General features: G+C 40.4%; 1 protein-coding gene across 1 annotated transcript in view; it reads right to left on the reverse strand.

Annotated features, from left to right (window-relative positions):
- The window catches only part of plcd3b (phospholipase C, delta 3b), an 82436-nt gene that overhangs the window by 26795 nt on the left and 30038 nt on the right, over window positions 1-25603 (reverse strand). Inside the window, exons 7-10 of the mRNA XM_016567406.1 lie at window positions 21413-21614; window positions 20686-20827; window positions 20049-20201; window positions 393-515 (exon numbers count right to left, since the gene is read on the reverse strand). Of these exons, the coding sequence (XP_016422892.1) occupies window positions 393-515; window positions 20049-20201; window positions 20686-20827; window positions 21413-21614 (620 nt within the window). The remainder of the gene's footprint in view (window positions 1-392; window positions 516-20048; window positions 20202-20685; window positions 20828-21412; window positions 21615-25603) is intronic.

Here is a 25603-nt window from a genome sequence, read left to right on the forward strand (position 1 = left end):
ACATATATATATATATATATATATATATATATATATATAAATTGACCAATCATTTCGCTAGATAAGACCCTTAATCCTCAGCTGGGATCGCATAGAGCCCTTTGAAGCTGCATTGAAACTGCAATTTGGACGTTCAAACCATTGAGCACCTTCTTTTCGACTGAAGACAGAAAGACATCTTGATCAGAAAGAATATCTTGGATGACATGGGGATGAGTAAATTATCAGGAAATATTTATTCTGGAAGTGAACTAATCCTTTAACTAGCTGACTAACTTGTGTTTGATAAGGGTTGGAGCTGAACTTTGCAGGAAAATATATCTCCAGGAACAGGTTTGGGAACCCCTGCTTTAGAAAATACAAAAGCATGATGTACAAAGATACACACTGACCTTCCATGCTTTAGGTTTGCTTTCAGTTTTAGATTCATCATCTGAGGAGCTTGAGTCAGAGCTGGAGCTGTCCTGCTCCATTTTGATCGTCTTTGCTTTTATCAAGATCTTCCCTTTTAGGTCCTGCCAGAAAGAGAACACCACAATTTTTACACACCACAATTTTTCTATTTCAGTATTATAGTACAATTTCAATTGGAACCATTAATAGGGCCCTACCAGACAATCTCAAACAGCGATCAGGCTCATGAGGAGTTAACAAATCACAAATATAGGCAGGAGCCTGACCCTTCAAGGCTTTAAAAACAAGCAGCGATATCTTAAAACCAATTCTAAAACTCACAGGCAACCAGTGAAGAGCAGCAAGAATCGGTGTAATGTGGTCACTTTTCTTAGTACGTGTTAAAAGCCTAGCAGCGGCATTTTGAATCAGCTGCAGTCTTTGGAAGTTTCGCCTGCTAATACCAGAATAAAGTACATTACAATAATCAAGTCTAGAGGAGATAAAAACATGAATGACCTTTTCTAAATCTGCAAAAGAAAGAAATGGCTTAATCTTTGTTAGCTGCCTCAGTTGTGCAAAGCAAGACTGCACCATTTTGGTCACCTGGGCATTGAAGGACAGTTCAGAGTCAAAAATTACACCTAGGTCGTGGGCATCTTTTTGAACATTATTAGATAATTATTATTAGATAAGGCACCCAGACTAGAGGAGAGATTATTAATGCTACTTCTACTGGGGTAATTATAAGCACCTCTGACCTGGAGTCATTCAACTGCAGAAAATATTTTTAAATCCAATTTTTAATCTTGCTGAAGCCGGACATAATATGGGATGTATCAATAATACCAGGCTTTATCGGGATAAACAAATGCGTATCATCTGCATAGCAGTGGAAATCAATGTCATAACTACGCATAATTTGAAAGTAGATCCATGAGGGACCCCACAAAATAGAGGAGCATGAGAGGAGGAGGCATCTCCAAGCACTACAGAAAAGGACATGATAGACAAATAAGAGATATACCAATCCAGAGCTACATCTCTGATACCAACACAAGTCTTTAGACGGTTTATCAAGATATTATGGTCCACTGTGTCAAAGGCTGAGCTGAGGTCAAGAAGAATTAAAATGGAGTACAAGACAGTATCGGCTGCAAGCAGTAGGTCATTAGTGACCTTACCAAGAGCAGTTTCAGTGCTATGTTGGGAGCGGAAGCTAGACTGATTTTTTTTTCATAAAAGAAGTCAGTTGCATGGACACAACTTTTTCTAAAATCTTTGATAAAAATGGCAAGTTAGAGATGGGTCTAAAATTACTTAAATTAGAGGGGTCTAGAGAGGCCTTCTTTAATAATGGTTAAACGGTGGCATGTTTACAATGCGCTAATGTTGAAGGTGGACAGGAGTCAACATCATGTTCTCTGAAATCAATGTTAAACTGCTGCCTAAATCTCCACTATTTTATTATAAAAGTAATTCAAAAAAGCGTCACAATTCTCTGGAGTAGATTCAACTGGCTGCCTAGGCAGAGGACCTATGATACAATTAATGCTTTTAAAAAGTATTCTGGGGTTATGTCCCATTTTAGTAACCAGGTCTGAAAAATAAGTGTTCCTTGCTTCTTTGTGTACATCAGTGTACATCAGATTTTTTAAAGAAGCAAGGGAGACACTGAGTTTATCCTTTTTCCACTTTCGTTCTGCCTTCCTACATAGATTCTTTGAGTTTCTTAATTCTTCAATTAACCACGGAAAATAAGAATTATGGTATGCTCTTGATGCCTTAGCGTTTGTTTTCTCATGTTTGTTTAGTTCATTAGGGCCCGAGCACCGCGGTTCAAGGACCCTCTTGGAATTGCTCTTCTTTATTATTATTAGGGCCCAAGCCCATAGTGGCGAAGGGCCCTATTATTTTCCTTAGGATTATTCTTCTTCTTTACTATTTTTCATCAAGGTTTTGGAGCCCTTAACCTGCTCAAAAACTCTTGAAAATTGGCACACACCTTGGAATCCGCGGCCATTAGAGCTGGGCAGAGACTGGTACACGGGCATGGCAGAGGGGCTCTACAGCGCCCCCTGGATTGTGGAGGGCAATATCTCATGCATATTTGCACATATACATATGAAACTCGGTACACATATAGATTTCATCGAACCGAACAACTTTCATACTGCATGTCATTAGCTCCACCCAACAGGAAGTCAGCAGGGTTTTGTGAAAAACACATGCTCTGGAATTTGCAATACTCCTCCTAAGGTTTTCAACCGATTACCACCAAACTCAGTCAACATGATCTCAAGACATTGGGGATGCTAAATTGCGAAGGGTTTTTTGATATCTCAAATGGTTTGGCCGTGGTGAGGCAACAAATTTATGTCAAGAAATGAGAAACAGGAAGTGTCTAATAACTTTGCAATACAGGGTCTGATTTGGATCAAACTTTAGCAGTTTGTTCATTGTATGATGATCATATAGATGAGACTATTGTGAGTCATAGCGCCACCAGCTGGTAGCAGGAAGTATGTTACTTTTTCTCCATTTCTGTCACCAATGGAGTTTTGGTTCCTTGCCACTGGGTCATCAATGAACTGACTTTATCTGGAAAAATTACTCTTTGTTATTGTCTTCTTGCATTATTGACAAACTATTTTCCTGTTTGACACTGTAAAGCTGCTTTGACACAATCAGTATTGTATAAATCGCTATACAAATAAAAGTGACTTGACTTGACTTTTTAAAACACTTTGAAATTGTCATCTTATATTTACCCGATTTGCTTCAAGCTTCATCAGAATAATGTCAAATCACGGCCAATGTAAAACTGTGAAGGGAATCTTGATATCTTAAAAACCATGGCATTTCCATGGCAACAAGTCAAACTTTTTTGACTAACAAACTAAAATTTTTTGGGGGTGTTTTTGAGTCATTTAACATGCTTAGAATTTAATGAAACTTGACACACACATCAGAGTTATCGACCGTTAGACACTGGCAAAGCTCATAAATGGGTCTGGAGGAGGCACTCTATAGTGCCACCTTTTGACAAAAGTGAGGGATTTAGTTTTATCTATAGTCACAAAACTTGGTACATATATTGATCTCATCAAGCTGGACAACTTTCTAATTTACAGTCATTAGCTACAACCAACAGGAAGTCGGCTATTTTGGTTTGAATGTGGATTTTTGGAAAAAGCAGGCTGTGGATTAATTCATTCTCCTCCTAGGAGAATCATGCAATTCACACCAAACTTTGTCAACATGATGCCAAGATACTGAAGATGCTAAATTGCAAATGGATTTTGTATATCTTGAATGGTTCTTGCCATGGTGATGTATTCAAGTGACAGTAAAAAAGGAAACAGTAATTTTCTTATATCTTTAAAGTGTATTATCCAAACTCTTCTAAACTTTTTACATATGGAGAACAAGTAATTTTTATATCTGTCATTTTTAGGAAACATGTTTAGTTTCATTAATTTACAATGCTCTATGGCTAAAAGAAAATTAAAAACTATTAGACATTTCAGCTGACATTTCAGGCTGTAATACTAATGTTGTCCACTAGATGGAATGATAAGAAATCATTTAAGCCTAATCCTTTTACTGCTACAGTGGGTACGGAAAGTATTCAGACCCCCTTAAATTTTTCACTCTTTGTTATATTGCAGCCATTTGCTAAAATCATTTAAGTTAATTTTTTTTCCTCATTACTGTACACACAGCACCCCATATTGACAGAAAAACACAGAATTGTTGACATTTTTGCAAATTTATTAAAAAAGAAAAACTGAAAAATGCTCAGTATTTAGTAGAAGCACCCATTTGATCTAATACAGCCATGAGTCTTTTTGGGAAAGATGCAACAAGTTTTTCACACATGGATTTGGGGATCCTCTGCCATTCCCTCTTGCAGATCCACTCCAGTTCTGTCAGGTTGGATGGTAAACGTTGGTGGAAAGCCATTGGGTCTGAATACTTTCCGTACCCACTGTATGTTTGCAATAGTTAGATTGACAAACAAATACATAGAATAAGTTAATTTACTGTACTGGCAATTTATATGTAATGATTTCACAAATGCTTATAGAGCATTAAAAGCTGTGGTAACATTTTACAATAAGGTTTAATTTTTTTAAATTAGTTAATGCTAATGAACTAAAAATGAACGATATATTGTTACAGTATTTATTAATCTTTGTTAATGTTAGTTAATAAAAATGTCCATGTTAGTAAATGGAACATTAACAAATGTAAACAGCTACAAATTTAAATTTTAGTTAATAATGCATTAGTAAATTGTAAACATAATATTAACTAAGATTCATAAATGCTATATAAATATTGTTAATGTTAACTAATATAGTTCATGTTAACAAAGGAAACCTTTTTGTAAAGTGTTACCAAAGTTTTATATATTGTTCTCTTTGTGTGTGTGTGTGTGTGTGTGCTTCTCAATTCTTATTTGTGCATCCTTGTTTCCTTTCCTCGCATCTCAACTCCACCCCTTCAGGATGCGAGGGAAGGACACAAGGAAAAGACGCGAGAATGGAGGAATATATCATTTAGCGTAATATATAATATATCATATAGCGAGGATATATAATTTCACTTGATTCAATTCCTCCATCCTCGCGTCTTTTCCTTGTGTCCTTGCCAGGTTCCCATAGATGTATCCTTCGCTGCCTTTCATATCCCACAATCCTGTGCATTCCATTTCGTGATGGTTGAGCTAAAAAATAAAGATGGCATCTGAAAGTTGCGTTTGGTGGTCAGTTTGTGTGTAAATGTATATTTCTGACTAACTTTTTGCACTTTTGATGTTTTTTCTAGCGAGAAATCAGTATTATAGTAATTAAACATTTGTTTAGTTATCACCAAAACTTGTTCTATTTTATTGTAGATCATTAAACTGTTACGCTGCCTCAGAAGCTTGGCCGAAATCAGTTTTTATGAGGTGCCTTCGTGCAAAAACGCTGCCTGCAAAGTCATTGCCTCATACGGCAGTAAGGCAGCAAGTCAGCTGTCTAAGTTTTCGGATGCAGCCTACATATCCTCGCTCCCTTTAGCGTCACTTCAAAGCGTCATCAGCTGTGCTAAAGGTATCTGCCCTTATATTGTTAAAGTTTATTTAAGACATTCAAAATAAATATTAATAAAGCAAAATGGCCAGTTTGAAATATATGACATGTTTGGTTTATTTAAACTTTAAAGGTAAAACATAAATTAAGATTATTACAACAGATGTGAAGCGGGGGAGAATTTATACGTGCGTCACGTTTAGTCCGTTTGAAGTCACGTTTATAACACTTCCACAAACTATACACCGGTGTATCCTCGCTCATGACTCCTCAGGAAGCCTCCTCACTCCTCGAGAGAATTGAGTTGTCCTACAAGATGGCTGAGCTCGATCGGTTTCCGGGTCATAGGATGGAGGACGGAGGAGCGGGTTGTGGATAGAAGGGATACAGCAAAAACCAGAAGCTAACAAGAAATTAAATTTTCTAATTATTAGATTGTGTTTTATTAATGTCTACACCTACACCTACCCCAACCCTAAACCTACCCCTTACAATAATGCAAAAATAGTAATTATTGTTGTACAGTGTGAGAAAAATTACGCTATATTGTTGTGTGCATACCCAGTAGTTTTTGCAGTATCCCTTCTAGCCTTAACCGGAGGAGCGAGGAAATATTAGGAAGGATATTGAGAAGCACCCTGTTTCACACTCTGATGTTCTAGAGAGTAACCTTTCACAACCCTGAGTGCTTCTCAATTCTTATTTGTGCATACTCGTTTCCTTTCCTCATGTCTTAGCTCCACCCCTTCAGGAGCTTCAAAGCGTCATCAGCTGCGCTAAAGGGATCTGCCCTTAAGTTGTTAAAGTTTGTTATTTAAGACATTCATAATACATATTAATAAAGCAAGATGCCTTGTTTGAAGTATATGACATGTATGGTTTATTTAAACTGCAAAGGTAAAATATAAATTAAAATTATTACAACAGATGTGAAGGGGGAGGAGAATTTATTAGTGCGTCAGGTTTTTCGATGAAAAACACTTCCGCAAAGGATACACCTGTGTATCCTCGCTCATGACTCCTCAGGAAGCCTCCTCACTCCTCGCCTCCTTGCGGTGCAATTAGAGAATTAAGATGTCCTTCAAGATGGCTGTGCTCGATCGGTTTAACATTCTCTAACATGTTGCAAGAGAGGTGTCACCACCAACATGACAAAGCACTTTAATTAAACAGATTGCTAAATTATCGCGTACACGATTCAAACACCAACGTGATCTTTCCTAAATGACAACGATTCAGCTGTTAAACCTTTGACATGTGCGATCACAACAGTGTGATCAACTTTCTGTTCGTTCCTGTGTGATTTGAACATTAAAATCTGCGTTTATGCTGCCGCTGACCTAAACAGAGCAGCTGTCATGTACAGAATATGTATGAAACAGCTTCACACAGAGTCTTTTCAATCACACAGTATCATTATTTCTGTGCTACAATCATTCAAATAATCACAGAAGTACGGGGAAAAAAAAGTTTATAGTTTGTATAAACACTGATGTGTAGCGATTAACAGAGTAAATCACCTTTTGAAAGTAATTTGACATTTCAAATACAGAATTATCAATTACGTTGTTACGCCAGTAGGTGGTGAAAAAGGAATTGCTAAAAATGTCTTTGATTCATTCAAGAGATTCGTTCAAAAACACTGATTCATCCAATAATGAAACAAGTAAATATTAAGTGAGTCATTAAATCATTCATTCATAAATTACATGTGATTCTTGTTTTTAAAAAAAAATCACATGTAATTTATGAAAAAAAAAAAAAAATCAATTTATCCAGAATTGTGCAGCTCTATTTTGCACACAAATAGCTCTTAATCGAGTCCAGTTTTTATTTAGCCTGCTGATTTTTGTTCATGGTATTCAGTTGAAACTTTCTTTTTCATGTTACTTCACGGTACATTAACTAATGTTAACAGATACAACTTTAAATTTTTATAATGTATTAGTAAGTTTTTTTATATATAATTATTGTTCATGTTAACTAATATAGTTAAACCTTATTGTAAAGTATTACCAAAGATGTATGTTTTTCTGTGTGTGTGTTTTGCACTCTTGGGGCCCTATCATACACCCGGCGCAATGCGGCACCATGTGCGACGCAAGTGTTTTTTGCTAGTTTCAGCCCAACGCAGTTGTCAATTTCACGTCCTGCGCCACGTAGTTTAAATAGCAAATGCATTTGCGCCCATTTGTGCAGCCATGGGCATGCTGGTCTGAAAACGAGGTGTGTTCAGGCGCATTGTTATTTTGAGGCAACTGAAATAGACTGCGCCATTGACCAACAAAAACCTGGTGTAAAATCTGGTGCAATTATTATTTTTTTGTTATTTAAAGAGCGCGTTAGTAATATGCGCCTATAGGCGGGTGCACAACGCGCGTACACTTTGCTTATTACTCACACAGGGATGCACAGCAGCACACAAACATTTTTAAAAATGAAAAATTAAAGGATTAAATGTAAAAGATTATTATTGTGTACATAAATATAAAAATGCCTACATATCTTAATGCATAATGGATAGTCATTGCATGTATCAGAATTAGCCTACCTATTTGTAGTAATGACGAAGGAAATTGGCTAATTATTTGACCAGTCAGGGTCTGACTCGTCAGGTTGAGGGTGTCTATCAACAACCAGTAAGCCATATCAAAGCCTGGATCCATTGCGGACGACTGAATGACTGACTGACTACTGAACATGTAATTTGAGCAAAACATCACTCGTCGAACTCCTCAGTTTAATGTCAGTGTATTTGATCAGTAATGTATTTTTGAATTGTTCAGCCAAATGGAGTACCTGATGGGCCAAAGAATTGGGAGACGGAGGAGGCAGAGGGTCCACCGGCCAAGGTCCACATATCTGTCCCTGCCTGAGGTGGAGTGTCGCCAGAGGCTACGCCTATCCCACCAGGCAGTAACAGACTTCTGTCATCTCCTGGCAGATGACCTAGACACAAATGTATACTGCCCATATGCACTCCCCGTTGCTGTTAAAGTAACAGCTGCACTACATTTTTTTGCGAGTGGGTCATTCCAACATCCCCTGAGTTCAATTGGAGGCATATCCCAACTAGGGATGCTCCGATCCGCCTTTTTCGCCTCCGATACCGATTCCGATACCTAGGATTGGCCGATACAGATACCGATCCGATACCAGTGAAGTTTTTTTCCCTCATAAATAAATGTAGAATTTATATATCTCTGTGTGTGGAACTGATAATCATTCTTTCACAATCTACTAGATACAGACTACTTCATTATAAAGAAAAATAAAATAAACAATAAATATGAAACAATATAGGCCTATGTATATTTATAATCTATGACAAAAATGTATCATAAACTAGGTTAGTGGATAATTCGGCAGCAAAAGTTATTCTAGAAAAATAAGTGCACAATAATTTTAGAAATCCAAACATTTAGTGAAAAAACAATATTTTGTGGGGAACAAATAAAAAAAGACGCGCGTACACTTTGCTTATTACTCACACAGGGATGCACAGCAGCACACAAACATTTTTAAAAATGAAAAATTAAAGGATTAAATGTAAAAGATTATTATTGTGTACATAAATATAAAAATGCCTACATATCTTAATGCATAATGGATAGTCATTGCATGTATCAGAATTAGCCTACCTATTTGTAGTAATGACGAAGGAAATTGGCTAATTATTTGACCAGTCAGGGTCTGACTCGTCAGGTTGAGGGTGTCTATCAACAACCAGTAAGCCATATCAAAGCCTGGATCCATTGCGGACGACTGAATGACTGACTGACTACTGAACATGTAATTTGAGCAAAACATCACTCGTCGAACTCCTCAGTTTAATGTCAGTGTATTTGATCAGTAATGTATTTTTGAATTGTTCAGCCAAATGGAGTACCTGATGGGCCAAAGAATTGGGAGACGGAGGAGGCAGAGGGTCCACCGGCCAAGGTCCACATATCTGTCCCTGCCTGAGGTGGAGTGTCGCCAGAGGCTACGCCTATCCCACCAGGCAGTAACAGACTTCTGTCATCTCCTGGCAGATGACCTAGACACAAATGTATACTGCCCATATGCACTCCCCGTTGCTGTTAAAGTAACAGCTGCACTACATTTTTTTGCGAGTGGGTCATTCCAACATCCCCTGAGTTCAATTGGAGGCATATCCCAACTAGGGATGCTCCGATCCGCCTTTTTCGCCTCCGATACCGATTCCGATACCTAGGATTGGCCGATACAGATACCGATCCGATACCAGTGAAGTTTTTTTCCCTCATAAATAAATGTAGAATTTATATATCTCTGTGTGTGGAACTGATAATCATTCTTTCACAATCTACTAGATACAGACTACTTCATTATAAAGAAAAATAAAATAAACAATAAATATGAAACAATATAGGCCTATGTATATTTATAATCTATGACAAAAATGTATCATAAACTAGGTTAGTGGATAATTCGGCAGCAAAAGTTATTCTAGAAAAATAAGTGCACAATAATTTTAGAAATCCAAACATTTAGTGAAAAAACAATATTTTGTGGGGAACAAATAAAAAAAGCGTTGCACTAAATATGGTAAAATGTTACACATTGCTATTTATATTATAAAATCCATTCATTAAAAACATTGATATACATGTTTAAGTATATACTATAAAATTGAAATACATTTCTTTTGAATGTATAGCGTATTTTTTAATAAGGCAACAACATATGATAGATACGATAGGACAAAACAAATACAGCGCAGCACGAACTGTTTTTATACAGTCTATGAGCACGAAGCGCATCATTCTGCACACCGGATGCGCACATTGTAAGCGCTTCGTGTTAAAAACTGCAAAGCACAAAGGGAAGAGAAATTGATGCGTAGTGTATTATATCTGTGCAACAGTTATTGAGCCTTTCTTTTAACAGTTTTAAATTTCAGTTACTGTGCACGTTAAAAACAATTTATAGTCTTTTCTACGCCCGTGTTTTGTTCTCACAGACACCCGGTAGCAAGTAACAAAACAACATTAAACTCCGGCAAGAAGATAAAGTCCTTTTTGCAAAATCATAGACATGTATTTACAAATCAAGTATAATGGGAACACAGAATGATCTTGGAGAGAGCTTTACCGAGCTGACTGCCGTAACCGAACGCGACCAGGGTTTAAAGGCTGAACGAATGACTGACAGCCACAGCGGAGAAAAGAGTTTGTGCGAACTTTAATGTAAGGACTTAAATATTCATATGTAGCTCACATTAAGCTATCGTATGGCTTCAGAAGTAACACAGAATAATTCGCACAATCGAAAAAAAAGAAAAAAAACTCGGATTTGGATCGGCTCTCTCTGACCGATACCCGATCCGAGAAAAATGGCACTATCGGAGCCGATACCCGATATGAATATCAGATCGGCACATCCCTACTATTTAGGACTGGGTGATAAAACGGTATCGATATTTATCGACAGTACACCTTCATCGATAACGATATAAAAATGTTCGATATAGCGCACGATATAGGCACGTGCTATGAGTGACGCAGACAGCACACACAAACACATGCTGAATTGAGTGTTGTGCCTGCCTGTGATGAGGAGATTGTGAATAAAAAAAAAAGAATATTAGTCGAATTTAAAATAAACATTTGCATTTGAATGCAAAAATGGTGCAATCGAATGTTAGGAGTGCGTCTGGGAGCGTCATCAGTGGAGCGCGAGGTGCGGTGATGATGATGTAAGTGACGCTGCATTTTAATGTTTTGTTAGTCTAGCCCATATATTGCCTAAAATATCTAGGGTTTGGCTTTGTTTGCGTGTGCAGACCGATCGGAGTATGACATCGGGTCCTTATGTTTTCGAAACGCTGTCGAGGTACTTTGAATCAAAGCAATATAGAAATCCTGGCCAGGACGTGTCCGGGAAAAATGGCACGTATGGTCACCCTACCGGTAGCAAGTAACAAAACAACATTAAACTCCGGCAAGAAGATAAAGTCCTTTTTGCAAAATCATAGACATGTATTTACAAATCAAGTATAATGGGAACACAGAATGATCTTGGAGAGAGCTTTACCGAGCTGACTGCTGTAACTTAACTGAACGCGACCAGGGTTTAAGCTATCTGGTCAACCGATAAGGTACACACAGCAATAGTTCACTAGCATTAAGCCATTTGACAAAGCCGGCCTAGGCTCACATAGATCACAAACACACGGTCTCACGGCTCTCCGGAGCAGCAGCAGTACATATGTCTTTGCAATAGATCTGCTTGTTCTGTTTTTTTTTTATATATATTTCTTCTGCTTATAGGGATGGTTTTAAGCATATTATTGTATAGCAGCAGCATACATATTTAATTGTTTTGTTTTCTTCTTCCAGCTTTGTTGGGGGGTTATTTTATATGCTATTTGTGCAGCAGCAGTATGTCTTAAATACTCACTGCACCGTATCACTGTATGCATTGGCAGTAGCAAGCAGTGGTGGAGGTAACGAATTACAAATACTCACGTTACTGTAATTAAGTAGTTTTTTTCGGGTACTTGTACTTTGAGTATATTTTTAAAACTGTACTTTTACTTGTACTTAAGTACAAATTAAGCAAAATAATCTACTTCGTTACTTTTAAATTATAGTTCGTTACTGAGTACGCCCACAATTTTAATTGATATTCAAACCTTTGACTGCACTTCAGTAGCCAATAAAGATATCCGATCGAGAAGGGACCAATAAAAGCCCTGATATCTGAACCGGGAAAAGCCGCCGCTTCAGCAGGTGAAGAGCTGATCGGACAGTCAGGGAGCTCAGCGTAATTTATGGACTCAAAGTTTGGAGAAACAAACTACATGGTAGTGTTATCATAAATATCTATATTTTGATACCGATACTGAAATATCTGACACTGTTCCCTTACTCATTTTCCACATATCTACCGAATATACACAGATACAAGCTGCGTCTCTCTTTCCTCTCCGACAGTGAGTTTGACACGCATCCGTCTCCTGTCAATTACAGAGTCTGAATGTCCACGCAGGATTGCAGGTATTCTTCATAATTTGAATCATTCCCGCGCAAATGTGGCGAGCGCTTTATTGTAACATGAGAACACAGTCATGTAATCACAGAAAACTGAATGCAAGCTCTCAAATAGGCCTAACTTATACAAATGAACTGCCTGTCCTCTCACTCCGATATTGTTTGGGCGCAGACTGTGTGCAATCGCGATCTCTCCATGCTTTTAAAGTAGAAATAATTTCTCTTTGCTCCTGGATTAAACTGTCAAAAATTATCAACCATTCAGAATAGATCCACGCCTGACCGATGAAAATGCTACAAGAATTTTTGTTACGTTTTATTGGCTGTAAGTGAAATGCACCAGAAAGTCTTTCAACAATCAAAGATGGAACTTTAATTTCTTGCACCAGAAAGTCTTTCAACAATCAAAGATGGAACTTTAATTTCTTTACAATGTAAGTTTATGCTAGAAATGTTTTGGAATGGGATATTTGTCTGATTTGTACATATAAATATCCTAGTCTGCCTAACTGCATCACTACATTGCACATACATTACAGGTCAAAGCCATCTGATGTTCCATTTATCTAAATAAATAGGCCTAAAATACATGGCTCTTAAATCACTTCTTATGAAAATTCAGTGTTGCCATATTTCGCATACCTCAACTGAATTGAGGTCATTTGTTTTATAATTGTATTACTGACTTTGTACTTGTCATTTTTTTGTAAATTCAATTCAGTTTGAAATCAAATTTGAAATCAAGCTTCCTTGTGCTGTAAGCTTTTGCAATCCGTTTCACTTGGAAATACATCACAACACTGAAGTCAGTTGCAACTTCCGGTTCACGGGTACTTTGATATTTATATTTTTCGAGGTATTGAAGTTGGAAATTCCTGTATCATGACCACTAACTGACATACTTTTTCAATAAGATAAAAGTGGGTTTTGTTTAAAGTAGCTATTATCCACATAGATCTTTGATATGAATATTTTTTGGTAATTCATTAAATTTGGACTGGCCTGGGGTGTCAAGAAGGGCAGCAAAGAAGCCACTTCTCGAAAAACGTCAAGGACAGACTGAAATTCTGCAGGAAGTTATTTTCTCTGATGAAGCTCCCTTCCGACTGTTTGGGACATCTGGAAAATCGATTTTTCGGAGAAGAAAAGGTGAATGCTATATTGAATGCTTTTCAACCAAGGGAGCGGGGTCTCTCATAATTCTGCCCAAAAACACTGCCATGAATAAAGAATGGTATCAAAACGCCCTCCGAGAACTAATAAGGCAAGAATTGATCGCCATCAGTCAGGATTTGACCTAAAAGCTAATATGTAGCATGCCAGAGCGAATTGCACAGAGGTTATGAAGAACAAGGGTCAACACTGTAAATATTGACTCATTATATATTTTTTGCAGATAAAAGCCTTTAAAATTTATGAAATGCTTATCATTGTTTTTCAGTATACCATAGAAACATGTGGAAAAATAATCTACAAATACTGAAGCAGTAAACTTTGCAAAACACAAAATTTATGTCACTGCCAAAACTTTTGGCCATGACTGTATATTGACCGTAATGAATAGTGATTAACCTTGTATAGCCTGCATAAAAAAAAGCCTTGAACAAAAAGCAACAGGACAAAAATATAGTTGATGATTAGACATGATCATTTCATGACTCTAGACACTTCTTTGTGAAGACCGTGGCATAATACACTGAAGTAATATGTTCTTTAGCCATATCAAAACAGTAGTCATGTGCGTAGGTAAAATTTACCCGCTGGCGGTTTTAGGTATACAACGACCCCAGGCGGTTCTAGTGTTAAAAGCGCATCCCAAACAAACAGCATTAGCTTCTGTGCCTTCAGCAAGTGCTGTGTGTGTCAGTCTGAAATATCTGTTGTTTGTCAGTCTAAAGTGCTGCCTGTTTTTAAACAGGCAGCATTTTAGACTGTGTGTTCTTCCCTGTTCGCGCTAAACATTATGGGTGGGCATACACACACGGTCATCTCTCGAGGGGGCTGACTTTGTGCAACGCTCTTGCTGGGCACACTTAGAGAAATGTGTGTCCATGTTCGTGGTCTTTGCGGTTCCGGTCCCGCTGTTGCTGAGGCACGGCAGCTTCATACAAGCCTCGCTCTTTCTCCGCCTTCACCCACTGGATCTAGCACTCTCAGCGTTCAGAAGCCCACCTCAATCTTTTGCATATGAACATTTTAAATTGTGTGTTTCACGCTGCCCTTGCTTCATCATGGGTGGGGATATATGAGATTTATGTGTGGTTTGCTTGGGAGCAGAGCACACACAGTCAGCTCTCGAAGGGGCTGGCTATGTTAATTTATAAAATGTCCCGATGTGTACAAGTGTGCACTATCTGGAATGTTTAGTTCTGCTCCCATTGGCGTTTCTTCTCGAGGGAAGACAGTCTTAGGCCCAGATCAGACAGAACGATTTTTTATTTTTTTTGCAGTGAAAGGCGCCTTTTTAAAATAGTTTTCTATTGGCATTGATCATTTTGCATGCTGCTTATGTGCCCCGGGCACCTCAAGTTTTAGCCGCCTGCTGCGCCTCGCATTTTTGTAGGAGCGCTCTGAGCTCCTGAGGTTGAAATAAAATCAACTCTGACCAAAAAAGCGCCCAATGTCATTTGCATTTTTTTCCATTGTCCAATCGAATCAATGGAGAGGCGGGCTTTCCGTTGTGGTGACAGTTGCTTTGAACGTCTGGAGACTACAAAGATGGAGGAGAAACTTGTGGTGGGTGTCGAAGGTTACCTGGAGCTGTATTTATTATTATTTTTTTTTTAAAGTTTCTGCTAATATGACAGTTTACTTAACATCAAACCAAAGATTTTATGCGTCATAAATAGAATGCAGCAGCAGTTTTCTGTCAGGGATTTGTCGTGTCGCGCCACGCCGCATCCAGTGTAGACAGCATACACTGATTATAATGAGTTCTATAGTATTTTGTCGGGCCGCTTGCGTCCGGTGTAGACACGGTGTAACATTGGTTTTGCTTTATTTCACAGAACTAATTGTTGCCTGGGTTGCGTACTTATGTGTGGGGTGGAGCAATCAAAATAGGGGCGAGACCCTTATAGGGTAGGGGCGTGTTTGTTTTGGTGATTTGAAATGTCAACATTGGCTACCAGAAATCACTTACCCCACCTTTAATGTGTTTGTGAGGGGGGCGTGGTAAATCGAGGGCTGCAGCGGGGGAACAAGTGGGGAGACAAGCGGATAAGGAGGTCAAGTACATGATAACTAACACTTCCAGTGATTGGTGGAGAGACACGATTTAAGCATCTATCAGACATGGGACAGAGAGAGAGAGAGAGGCTCATGCAACACGAATGCTGTTTGGACTGGGATGCAATCGTTCACCCCTGCCTGGAGTTATGGAAGCTGTGGGTTTGGCCTTTGAGGGGGCCCAACTCATAGACTCCAGTCTCTCAACTGAGGTTGTCGAGACCATACTCCATTCCAGACCTCCCTCCACGAGGAAACTGTACTCCTTGAAGTGGATTGTGTTCACTTCATGGTGCAGAAGTCATCAGCTCGTCCCAGTTAACTGCCCAGTTGGTTCGGTTTTGGAGTTCCTGCAGGGACGGTTCTCCACAGGGTTGACCCCCTCTACCTTGAGGGTGTATGTGGTGGCCATAGTTGCTTACCATGCCTCTTTGGGTGGTCAGTCATTGGGAAGAAACCCATTGGTAAATTTTTTCCTAATCAAGGTGATCACCCATTGTCTATAAAGAGAATCTCATTAGGTTTGTGCCCGATGAAGACCTGATGGTAGAAACAAGTAAAGTTTTAGTAAAGTTCTTTGGAGCAGTTATATCAGTGTGCTGACATTTGTTTGTTGTTTGCCATGTTTTTTTCTTGCTCCTGAGCCCTAGTTGGGTTGTGGGATGTGAACACCTTTTTTTTTGTATTTTTTAATTTTGTTTTTGTGTCTGTTTTTTAGTTCTTTTGGGACCTCATGGGTGGAGTTTGAAGAGCTTCTCTGTTGGGCACTGGGGGAATTGGTGCCAACTCCACACCTGAACCAGTCATAAGAGAACTTTCTGTGAACAATTCCTGTGTCCAATGCCTTCATTTGGCAGGAGGGGGAGAAAATAACCACTCTAATTGTGATACTTTGTGATACTTAATGAGTACTGTTGTTCATCCCTTCATCCCGTACATGAGAATGGATTAGGTTGTCCGCCATTTCTTCTCTCCGATTTTGCTGAGTTTGCCAATCAGTGTCTGGCTGCTGCTGCAAAAGAAGGTTTTAACCTGCTGAGGCAGAGGAAATCTGGGGCTCCTGAATGAAATTTACTTTCTCTCCATCTGACAGTCCAGTAAGTCCCAGCCAAAGAGCTTGCTCACGACCACTGCCAGGCCTATGCTGCAACTGCAGCTCTGCACAGCACCCGTCAGTGCATCACTGTCATGATATGTGGTGATACTGATGCTTCAGTGATTGGTCATGCCAAGGCAATATCCAGAGTGAAATACCAAATGAACGATTAAAAGAAAACCTGTATGGAAGAACTGTAGAGAATGCTCCGGTTACTAACGTGTAAAGGGTTACCTTTGAGTATGAGAGTTACCTTTCGATAGGGAACGCTCTGGTTACTAATGTAAACTCAGTTCCCTGAGAAAAGCGAATGAGCGTTGCGTAACTAGATGCTATAAGCTGTAGGGTTGGGTACTGAAACCCGGTACCAATATGGCACCGGTACCTATGCAACCGGTATGTACTAGAACCGAATCTGAACGCAGATTTCGGTGCCTCATTTCGGTGCCATGCCTGAGCGATCGATTGAAATATTTGTCCTCTGGTTCTCCGAAATGGACGTAAGAAGCATCATCACTGGCACCACACGTGAAAAATAATTTCCCGACTGAGAAAATGCACGTGAACTCTAGTCAGAAAGCTCTAATAATACAAATCCAACACATCTTTGTAGTATGTACTACATGTTACGTATCCGGTCCATGAACTTCCGTCTGCTAGCCATCAGAGGTCACCCTTTCCATTTTCATTGACTCTCGCACGACACACTGTTGCATATCACCCCGGACTACATATCCCATCATTCATTGCACTGATTGCACACAGCACTGATTGCACACAGCTGTTTCATATTACTCACTCCCTATTTAACACTCACTCTTATCCCTTCCCTCTACTTATCGACCACGCCCTTTTTGGAATACTCTTCTGTCTTGCCCTCATCATACCTGTTTGCCATTGTTCGACCCTGCCTGTGTTTCTGACCTCTTCTGTTTTAATAAAGCTCGCACATGGATCCGCACGTCTCACGTCTCGTCAGCCCCGTTACACTACACATCATGTAGTAGTGTCCATGTTGTTTTCACATTCCAACTTAAAAGCACAAGCAGCAAATGCTCTAGCATGGTCTGGTCAGTCATCTCTCATTATTCTCGACCTGTGATCAGTCAAAGCTGACTCCGGCAGCTCTTGTTGGATGCAGGGTTGCCAAGTCTGCGTTTTTTCCACAGAATTGGGCTACTTTTAATCTGTTGCCATGGGTTGATTTTCCCAAGTGAGTTAAAGCTTTGAAATATTGCATAAATTACATTTGACTGAAATGCTTGTATTGAAACATTTTGCATTCTACCTATGATAAATAAATTAGGGTGACTATACGTCCTCTTTTCTCCGGACATGTCCTCTTTCTGGACCTACAAAAATGTGTCCGGCCGGGATTTCTTAATTGCCCAAAATGTCCGGGATTCGGCTGTTTTCTTAACGGTGTATTTAAATATTGTTGAATGAGCGTTTGCGCTGTTTACTTTCACTTTCGATTTCGCAATCACACGCACTCTGTGTAAAGGGAGCACATCTTACAAGATCATATATTTGTCAATGAGCTCAGCATCTGTTGAGCAGCAAATGCTCTAGCATGGTCTGGTCAGTCATCTCTCATTATTCTCGACCTGTGATCAGTCAAAGCTGACTCCGGCAGCTCTTGTTGGATGCAGGGTTGCCAAGTCTGCGTTTTTTCCACAGAATTGGGCTACTTTTAATCTGTTGCCATGGGTTGATTTTTCCAAGTGAGTTAAAGCTTTGAAATATTGCATAAATTACATTTGACTGAAATGCTTGTATTGAAACATTTTGCATTCTACCTATGATAAAACTTTCATGGACTTCTACATTAACTGTTCCCTCCTGGTGGAATGACCTGCCCAGCTCAATCCAAGCTGCTGAGTCCTTAATATTTTCAAGAAATGGCTGAAAACACATCTCTTTCATCTTCATTTGACCCTCTAACTCTAGCACTCTCTATTCTAATGCTACTTCTAATTTTATCTGCTTGTTTTTTTTTTATTAAAAAACTTGACCCTCTAACATTTGCACTCTCTATTCTATTCTAAAATTCTAAATTCTATTCTAAAAAAGAGCCTCTAACACTAGCATTGTCAATTTTTTCTCTATTCTTTCCACTTATTTTCTTTTTTATTTATTATAAATAATGACCTTCTAACACTAGCATTATCTGTTCTTTTTCTGTTCTATTTAATTGTTTTATTTTTATTTAAAAATGACCCTCTAACACTAGCATTATCTGTTCTTTTTCTGTTCTATTTAATTGTTTTATTTTTATTTAAAAATGACCCTCTAACACTAGCATTCCCTATTCTTTTTCTATTCTTTCTACTTGTTTTCTTTTTATTTATTAACAAAAATAATAATAATAAAAAATAAAAAAAACCTTGCTACGTATACTGTTAGGTGAATCCCCGCCCACGAACCCCACCCCCTACTGTCCTTTTTCTGGAAAACTAAAATATGGTCACCCTATCATAAATATACTTAATTATTATGAAAATACCAGAGATGGCTTAAATAACACAGATAAACTATATTGTCGCAGTCGAGTGTTTATTGTCTTTGTTTTATCATTCAAAACGTTTATTTGTTCTGTTTACTCAGTTCCAGATATAATAGCGATGCCTTTGTCCATATAAGGGATTTCCTGGAGGGTCATGAGTTCCGCTACTTCTGTGACTGGATATGTGGATTTTCTGTGCGAGGGCGCCCTCTGGCGTCCAGTATGAATGAAATAGGCATCATGCGTTTATAATGCTAATGGCCAATCCATAAATTTTTGGGGGAATTTTAATTAATTAATTTCTTTATTTATTTTTTAATAAGTATCGGTTCAGGCACCGTTTAGGCACGAGAACCGTTTTAAAAGTATCGATTTGGCACCGGTATCGATACCCAAACGATACCCAACCCTAATAAGCTGCACGCGAATCGATGACTGTCGCTTCAGTAGAGTGATTCTGATGAGATGGCGCCATTGGTTTGTGCAGCTACACAAAGTGAACAAATCAGGCTTCAGTACCAGAGTAAAACAGGAGTTTTCCCATAGGTCGTCTAAGGCGACACAACGAGAGTTACCTAGGGAACTGTTCCACAACCATTCCAAGAACATCAAGCACTGTATGTTGAATAAAATTCAAAACAAACAAAAGGGAAGACAGACTGCTCTTCCAAATTGGTTTTAGAGTATGTCTGATTAAAACTTTATTAGGGAAAGTCAGACTGTATTACCTCTGGTGATGGTAGGCACTGAAGCGCCTTGTCATTGAGAGGTTTGTTGAGCAGTTTCTCCCCCAGAATTGAATGCAGCTGCTGGGCCATGATAGTCTGCTGCTCCACACAGCAGTGGTTCTCCAGAGACAGAATAAGAGGATATGGAGAAGTCTAGAAAATAAGCATATGTTCAAGTATGCATATGTATTTATTTGTTTAATGTATTTATTTTGTTATAAAGGAGAAGGAAAAAGGAAAACCACTCAAAACTGTTTAGGGAAAAATAGCATAGAAATAATGTTCTTTCTTTTTTAATGCTCATTTTATATATATACTGTATATATATATATATAGACACTACTCCTTTATCAATAATTTAAATTATTTAAACCATTTGATTTAAATGGTTACGCACACATTAGATTTTCAAATAGGTACCCAAGGTTATCTAATAAACTACTAATTTGTCTAATCAAAAAGGTCTGATGAAAAAACAAAAAAGCATACAAATACATACTTGTTTTTCTGTAAAAATATCTGAACCTGCAATTTTGCTTCTCAAGTATCTAAGGAAATTTAGATATTATTTACTGGAATACAAATATAAAAGCATCACCCAGCGAGCTGAAGGTAAAGAGCCACTTCCTGTGCTCACCCTGAATGCATATTCAGCGATGACCTTCAAAACCTCGCTAAATGGCACTTTGGATGTGAGGGTGTGTCCATGGTAAATAACTGGCTTCTTTTCCCCATCCCAGCAGTCCAGTTCCACACAGCGACAGCCTTGACTCAGAGCTCTGCACCACAAACAAACATGAACACTTTTACATTATTTGCTCAATATTAAGCCCGAGACACACTGCACGATTTTCGACTGTCCCAGATGAAAGATTGGCATCGTGAAACAATCGTGGCGATTGCTGTGATCGTGGCTGCTAATCGGTGATTTTATATCGTACAGTGAGAGAGGACATAAGAGGACATTCCTTTTTCGCCACTTCAACCAGCACACATAAAAACTATAACTGCCAAAGTGTGATTCATCATGCTCTTTTTGTTTACCCCTAGCGCATGCTAATGATGTTTTATTCTTCTATAGTAATATGAGTCGTAGCCTACGAGTCAATAGGTGTCATCATTGTTCAGTCTGCACACATGTCGTTCCCAAGTTTATCAGATCCAGTGTGATTTGCAATGATCTTATAGGATTGCTAAAATCATGCAGTGTGTAGAAGGCTTTAGAGAAAGCGGGTTTTTTTTCTGCCTTTGTGCAAAACATTTCAATAAATAGGTCATCTTGTCTAGTATGCATGCAAATGTGTATGCATTATCTGCTAAAAGGACCAGCGCTGTCTTTTTTAATATATATGTGAGCATTGTACCTGATATAAGCGTCAATGCTGCTCTCGCCAATGAGCTGGTCTTTAGTGAGGTAGGTGTTGTGTGAGGAGGAGATAAAGTAGTGACTGAGTGGGCGGCTCATGTCCTGGTAGACTCTGCCATGCTCTGGGTTATACACATCATTCTCCTTAGACAGCATGTACATAGTGAAACCATTGGGCGTCATAAACTGGTTCTTCTGGGCTGCATGGGACAGAACATAGTTGCATCTTTAGGCTCAAAAATCACAAGCCTGATAAACAATGCACACTGCAATAAAACAGGGGTTCCCTTCCGAGGGAACTTCGAACTGTGTCCTCTAGGGCTCGCTATGGGGAACGCCTTCGGCGTGACCGGTGTCTGAAGCATACATCTAAACATGACAATGATATTGGCCGGTGACAGCCTATGACATCACTACCGGCACGACCACAGTATAAAAGGGCGCCGGTAGAATACATCATCCTCTTCTTCGTCTTCACGACGGTTTGTTTGGAGTTGCATACTGGTGAGAACAGCGATTCTGTTCGTTGTTATCATGGCGAGCACTAGCACTAGCAAGGCGTTTAGGAAGTGTGTGGATCCGTGTCAGCGTTATCTGACACCCGATGACACTTGCGATCTTTGTGTTTGGGTGAGGAGCACACGCGTGACGTCCTCAAGGTGGTGGCATGAGTTCATTGCGAGTTTTTCTCCATGAGAAAGCTCCGCTCTCATTTTGGCCTTCTTTTCGAGGAAGGAGGGGCAGCCATCGGTTCCATTGGGCTCAGGACCTGCCTCTGCTGAGGCACGGAGGAAACTGAGTTCATGGGGTTCTCAGGTGGACCTGGCCGATGAATTGAAGAAGGGGCTTTCCCTTACTCGTTCATCGGTCACGGACGAGAGTGAGCTGTTGGAGGATGACGCTATTTCTCTGACGTCATCTGATCCAGCAGCTAGTGCTCTGCTGGCTCCCAGCCAGGAAGAGCAGGTGATGTTAGATGAGGATGAGGACGAGGAAGTTGAGACTGAGTCCTCTCAAACCTCCTGCCCTGCGTACGAGGAGCTGCTTGAGGTTATGGAATGCGCCACGGCAGAAGCGGACTAGGAGGGTGGCATCTCGCGGCCGGCTCGATGAGTGCTATCTTTCTGATCATAACCCTCCAGCCAAAGTGAGCCTTCCATTTCTTCCTGATCTTCATGTGGAGATCAAGAAGACTTGGAAAAATCTGTTCTCTTCGCGTGTCCACAGATTTCAGAAGTCTAGTTATGCCAACATCGATCTCGCTCTCTGTGCCACCAAGCAGACCGCGGCTGCCGTAGGCAGGTCTATGGCGGCTATGGTGGTAACGGAGAGACATCTGTGGGTGAACCTGGCTGACATCGGGACGAAAGAGAGGGGCTTTCTCCTTGATGCGCCGGTTTCTCCTTCTGAACTTTTCGGCACTTCCGTTGAGACGGTTGTCGAGAAGTTTAAGGAGGCGAAGGCGCGTTCAGCTGCTTTTAAGTCCTTCATTCCACGAAGGCCCAGGTCTCAGCCCGAACAAAGGGGTCCTGGCCCGTCTTGGTCTAAGGATCAAAGACGGGTCCAGAAGGCTAGTGTCGCAACTCGCACCCCTCCTCCACCTGCGAGCAGGTCTAGAGGACGGCGCAGGTCGAAGGCTCAGAGGCAAGACTTGAGGGAAGTAATCCAGACGAGGCATTCCCAACACTCTCGTCTGGATCAGGACGGACCACCCGCTTAGAGTGTTCACAATCTACCCTCGTCTTCCTCTCCCAATTCCCCTGTTAACCCTTTCTTTTCCTGATCAAGGTTAACCTCCATGCAACGGTATTACAGTCTCCGGCTGGACCTATGATGTTCCGGTTAGTTTCTATGTTTTTAAAAACATAGAGCTACCTACTGAAGGTCTGGGAGAGACAGGCCATGGTGGGTGAGTATGATCCATGTCTTTTAAACTGTTGCTAGTTGTATTTTTATCTGACTTTTTATGCAGCGCCATCCTGTTCTGTTTTATTGGAACATCTCAGTCTCTGCTGAGATTCCTTTATCTAACATGTCTGTTATTCTATTTAATTCCTAGATGGAAGCATTTCTTTCCTCTTCTAGTGAGCTTCGCTGAAGATGCATCACTTATGCTAACTGGCAGGATCCTGACAATTCCTGTCAAATTTCGTACTGGTTGGACTCTGACTCCGAGTCGTTAGGCTTCCCTGAGAAGCCTCCTTGTTTATCATGTCCCCAGTATGGCGCTGCAACCTCAGGACCTGCGGGCCTTTCAGGTTTTTTCTCCCAGGAGCTCATTTGGAGGCACTGTCTCCTGTCATGCTCCCTGGGCTGCTCGGTCTTGCCCTGAGGGGCTTAGGCCTGAGCTTGGGTTCAGATTGAGGACTTACCTCGGCCTGAGGCCCGGAAGCGCCGCTCTCGTAATTCCAACAGTTGATAACATCAGGTAGCTAGGCCTTTTTTGTGGCCTCCTTGGTCTATCATTTTTATGGCAAGGAGCCTGCGGCTCTCCTTTTTTGGCGCGTTCAGAGCATGGTGCTCCCCTCACTGCGGGAGGCTCATTCCAACCGGAATGGAACGTTTGTTTCTCCCCTCTGCGAAGAGTAGAGAATCTTGGAGAGCTGGGCCTTCTGCCCCTCTAGATGCTCTAGGCGGAGCCTTCAGGTTGTTAGGCCTCTTGGCCTCCCTGCAGGGCTACCTTCTTTGGTTAAGCCTGTATGTCCCTATTTAGTTCTGAGTTCTCATCTTTTCTGTTGAGTGAGTTCTCCACTTTCTGGAGTGGAGCAACTGTGGTTGAGGCCTATGTCCTTCAGGGCTTTATGGAATAGACATTACAGTAAGTGAGCTCCTGGAGTTTTCGTTGAGTAGTTGCAGGTCGTTAGGCTTTCTGCCTCCCTGTTATTCTACTCTTGTGGAAAAGAAGAGTAGACTCCTTTTTGCCTCCCTGTTCTGGCTGCTGTTTTGGTTGAGCCACGCGATGCTCCCTTCTTCGAGGGTCGTTTTGAGCATATTGCTCCCAGTTGAGCTTCTATGATCTCTTCCGCTCCCGGAGTTGGTTGTTTCTCTGCTTAGAGCCTAGTCTCTGTCATGTCAGGTGCACACGCTAGTTCTCTGTGCACTTCCATTAATTCCATATTCATCGTAGATGCGCACGCTAGGCCTTTGCGCACCTTTCTAAATCCTTTTGGTAAGGGTGACGCGATGCTGCCTCGTCCCCTTTCTCTGAGTTGTCTCAGGCCCCGGATCCTTACGTGTGCCTCACTCTCCTATGTATCTCTGATGATACTGGTACGGTTGTATGTGTTTGGAGCCATTGAGCAGCAGCCTCAGGTTGTTAGGCCCCTTTAGGCCTCCTTGTTAGGCTGCTCTCTTTGTTGGTGAGTTTAGCAGTGCTCCCCTCACTTAGAGGGTCACATATGAGCACGCTGCTCCCAGTTTGAAGAGTGACTGTTTTGGTTGAGTTGGTGATTCTCCCCTCACATGGAGGGTCTTTCTATGAGATACACCTTTTTCAATCTGCATGCACTCTGAGCATGCGGCCTCCTGCTGAATTATTGTTGGGTCACAGTCATGTAGGGTCTAGGCCTGTCTAGGGGACAGGTTTTTGGTTACCCTTTAGTAACGGTGTTGCTAAATCTATGCTATGGTAAGTGCACACACTCAGCTTCTGTGCACTTTCTAAAATCCACATTGTGGTAAGTGTGCACGCTAGGAATTTTGCGCACTTTCAAAAATCCAGTATGGTAAGGGTTACGCGCTGTAGCCTCGTTCCAGTCCATATTCATGGCAGGTGCGCACGCCAGCCTTTGTGCACTTTCTTAAAAGCCTTTATGGTAAGGGTGACGCGTTGTTGCCACGTTGTTTTCTGAGTGGCTCTGGCCCCGGTTACCTTGGGCCCCACTCTCCGCATATTCACTTTCTAGACAGGGTGTTACTACTAAGTTTCCCTGGGTATCTTGAGATCCTTGGTAGCTCATTCTTAGAGCAGGAGGTAGTCTCTGTTTGACAGGCCAGGATATTTACATTACATTTACATTTAGTCATTTAGCAGACGCTTTTGTCCAAAGCGACTTACAAATGAGAACAATGGAAGCAATCAAAATCAGCAAAAGAGCAATGATATGCAAGTGCTATAACAAGTCTCAGTTAGCTCAATGCAGTACACGTAGTAATTATTTAAAAATTATATAATAAATAAAAAGAAAAC

This window comes from Sinocyclocheilus rhinocerous, unplaced genomic scaffold (genome assembly GCF_001515625.1).
Source record: "Sinocyclocheilus rhinocerous isolate Xijiao unplaced genomic scaffold, SAMN03320098_v1.1 scaffold501, whole genome shotgun sequence".
Taxonomy (NCBI): domain Eukaryota; kingdom Metazoa; phylum Chordata; class Actinopteri; order Cypriniformes; family Cyprinidae; genus Sinocyclocheilus; species Sinocyclocheilus rhinocerous.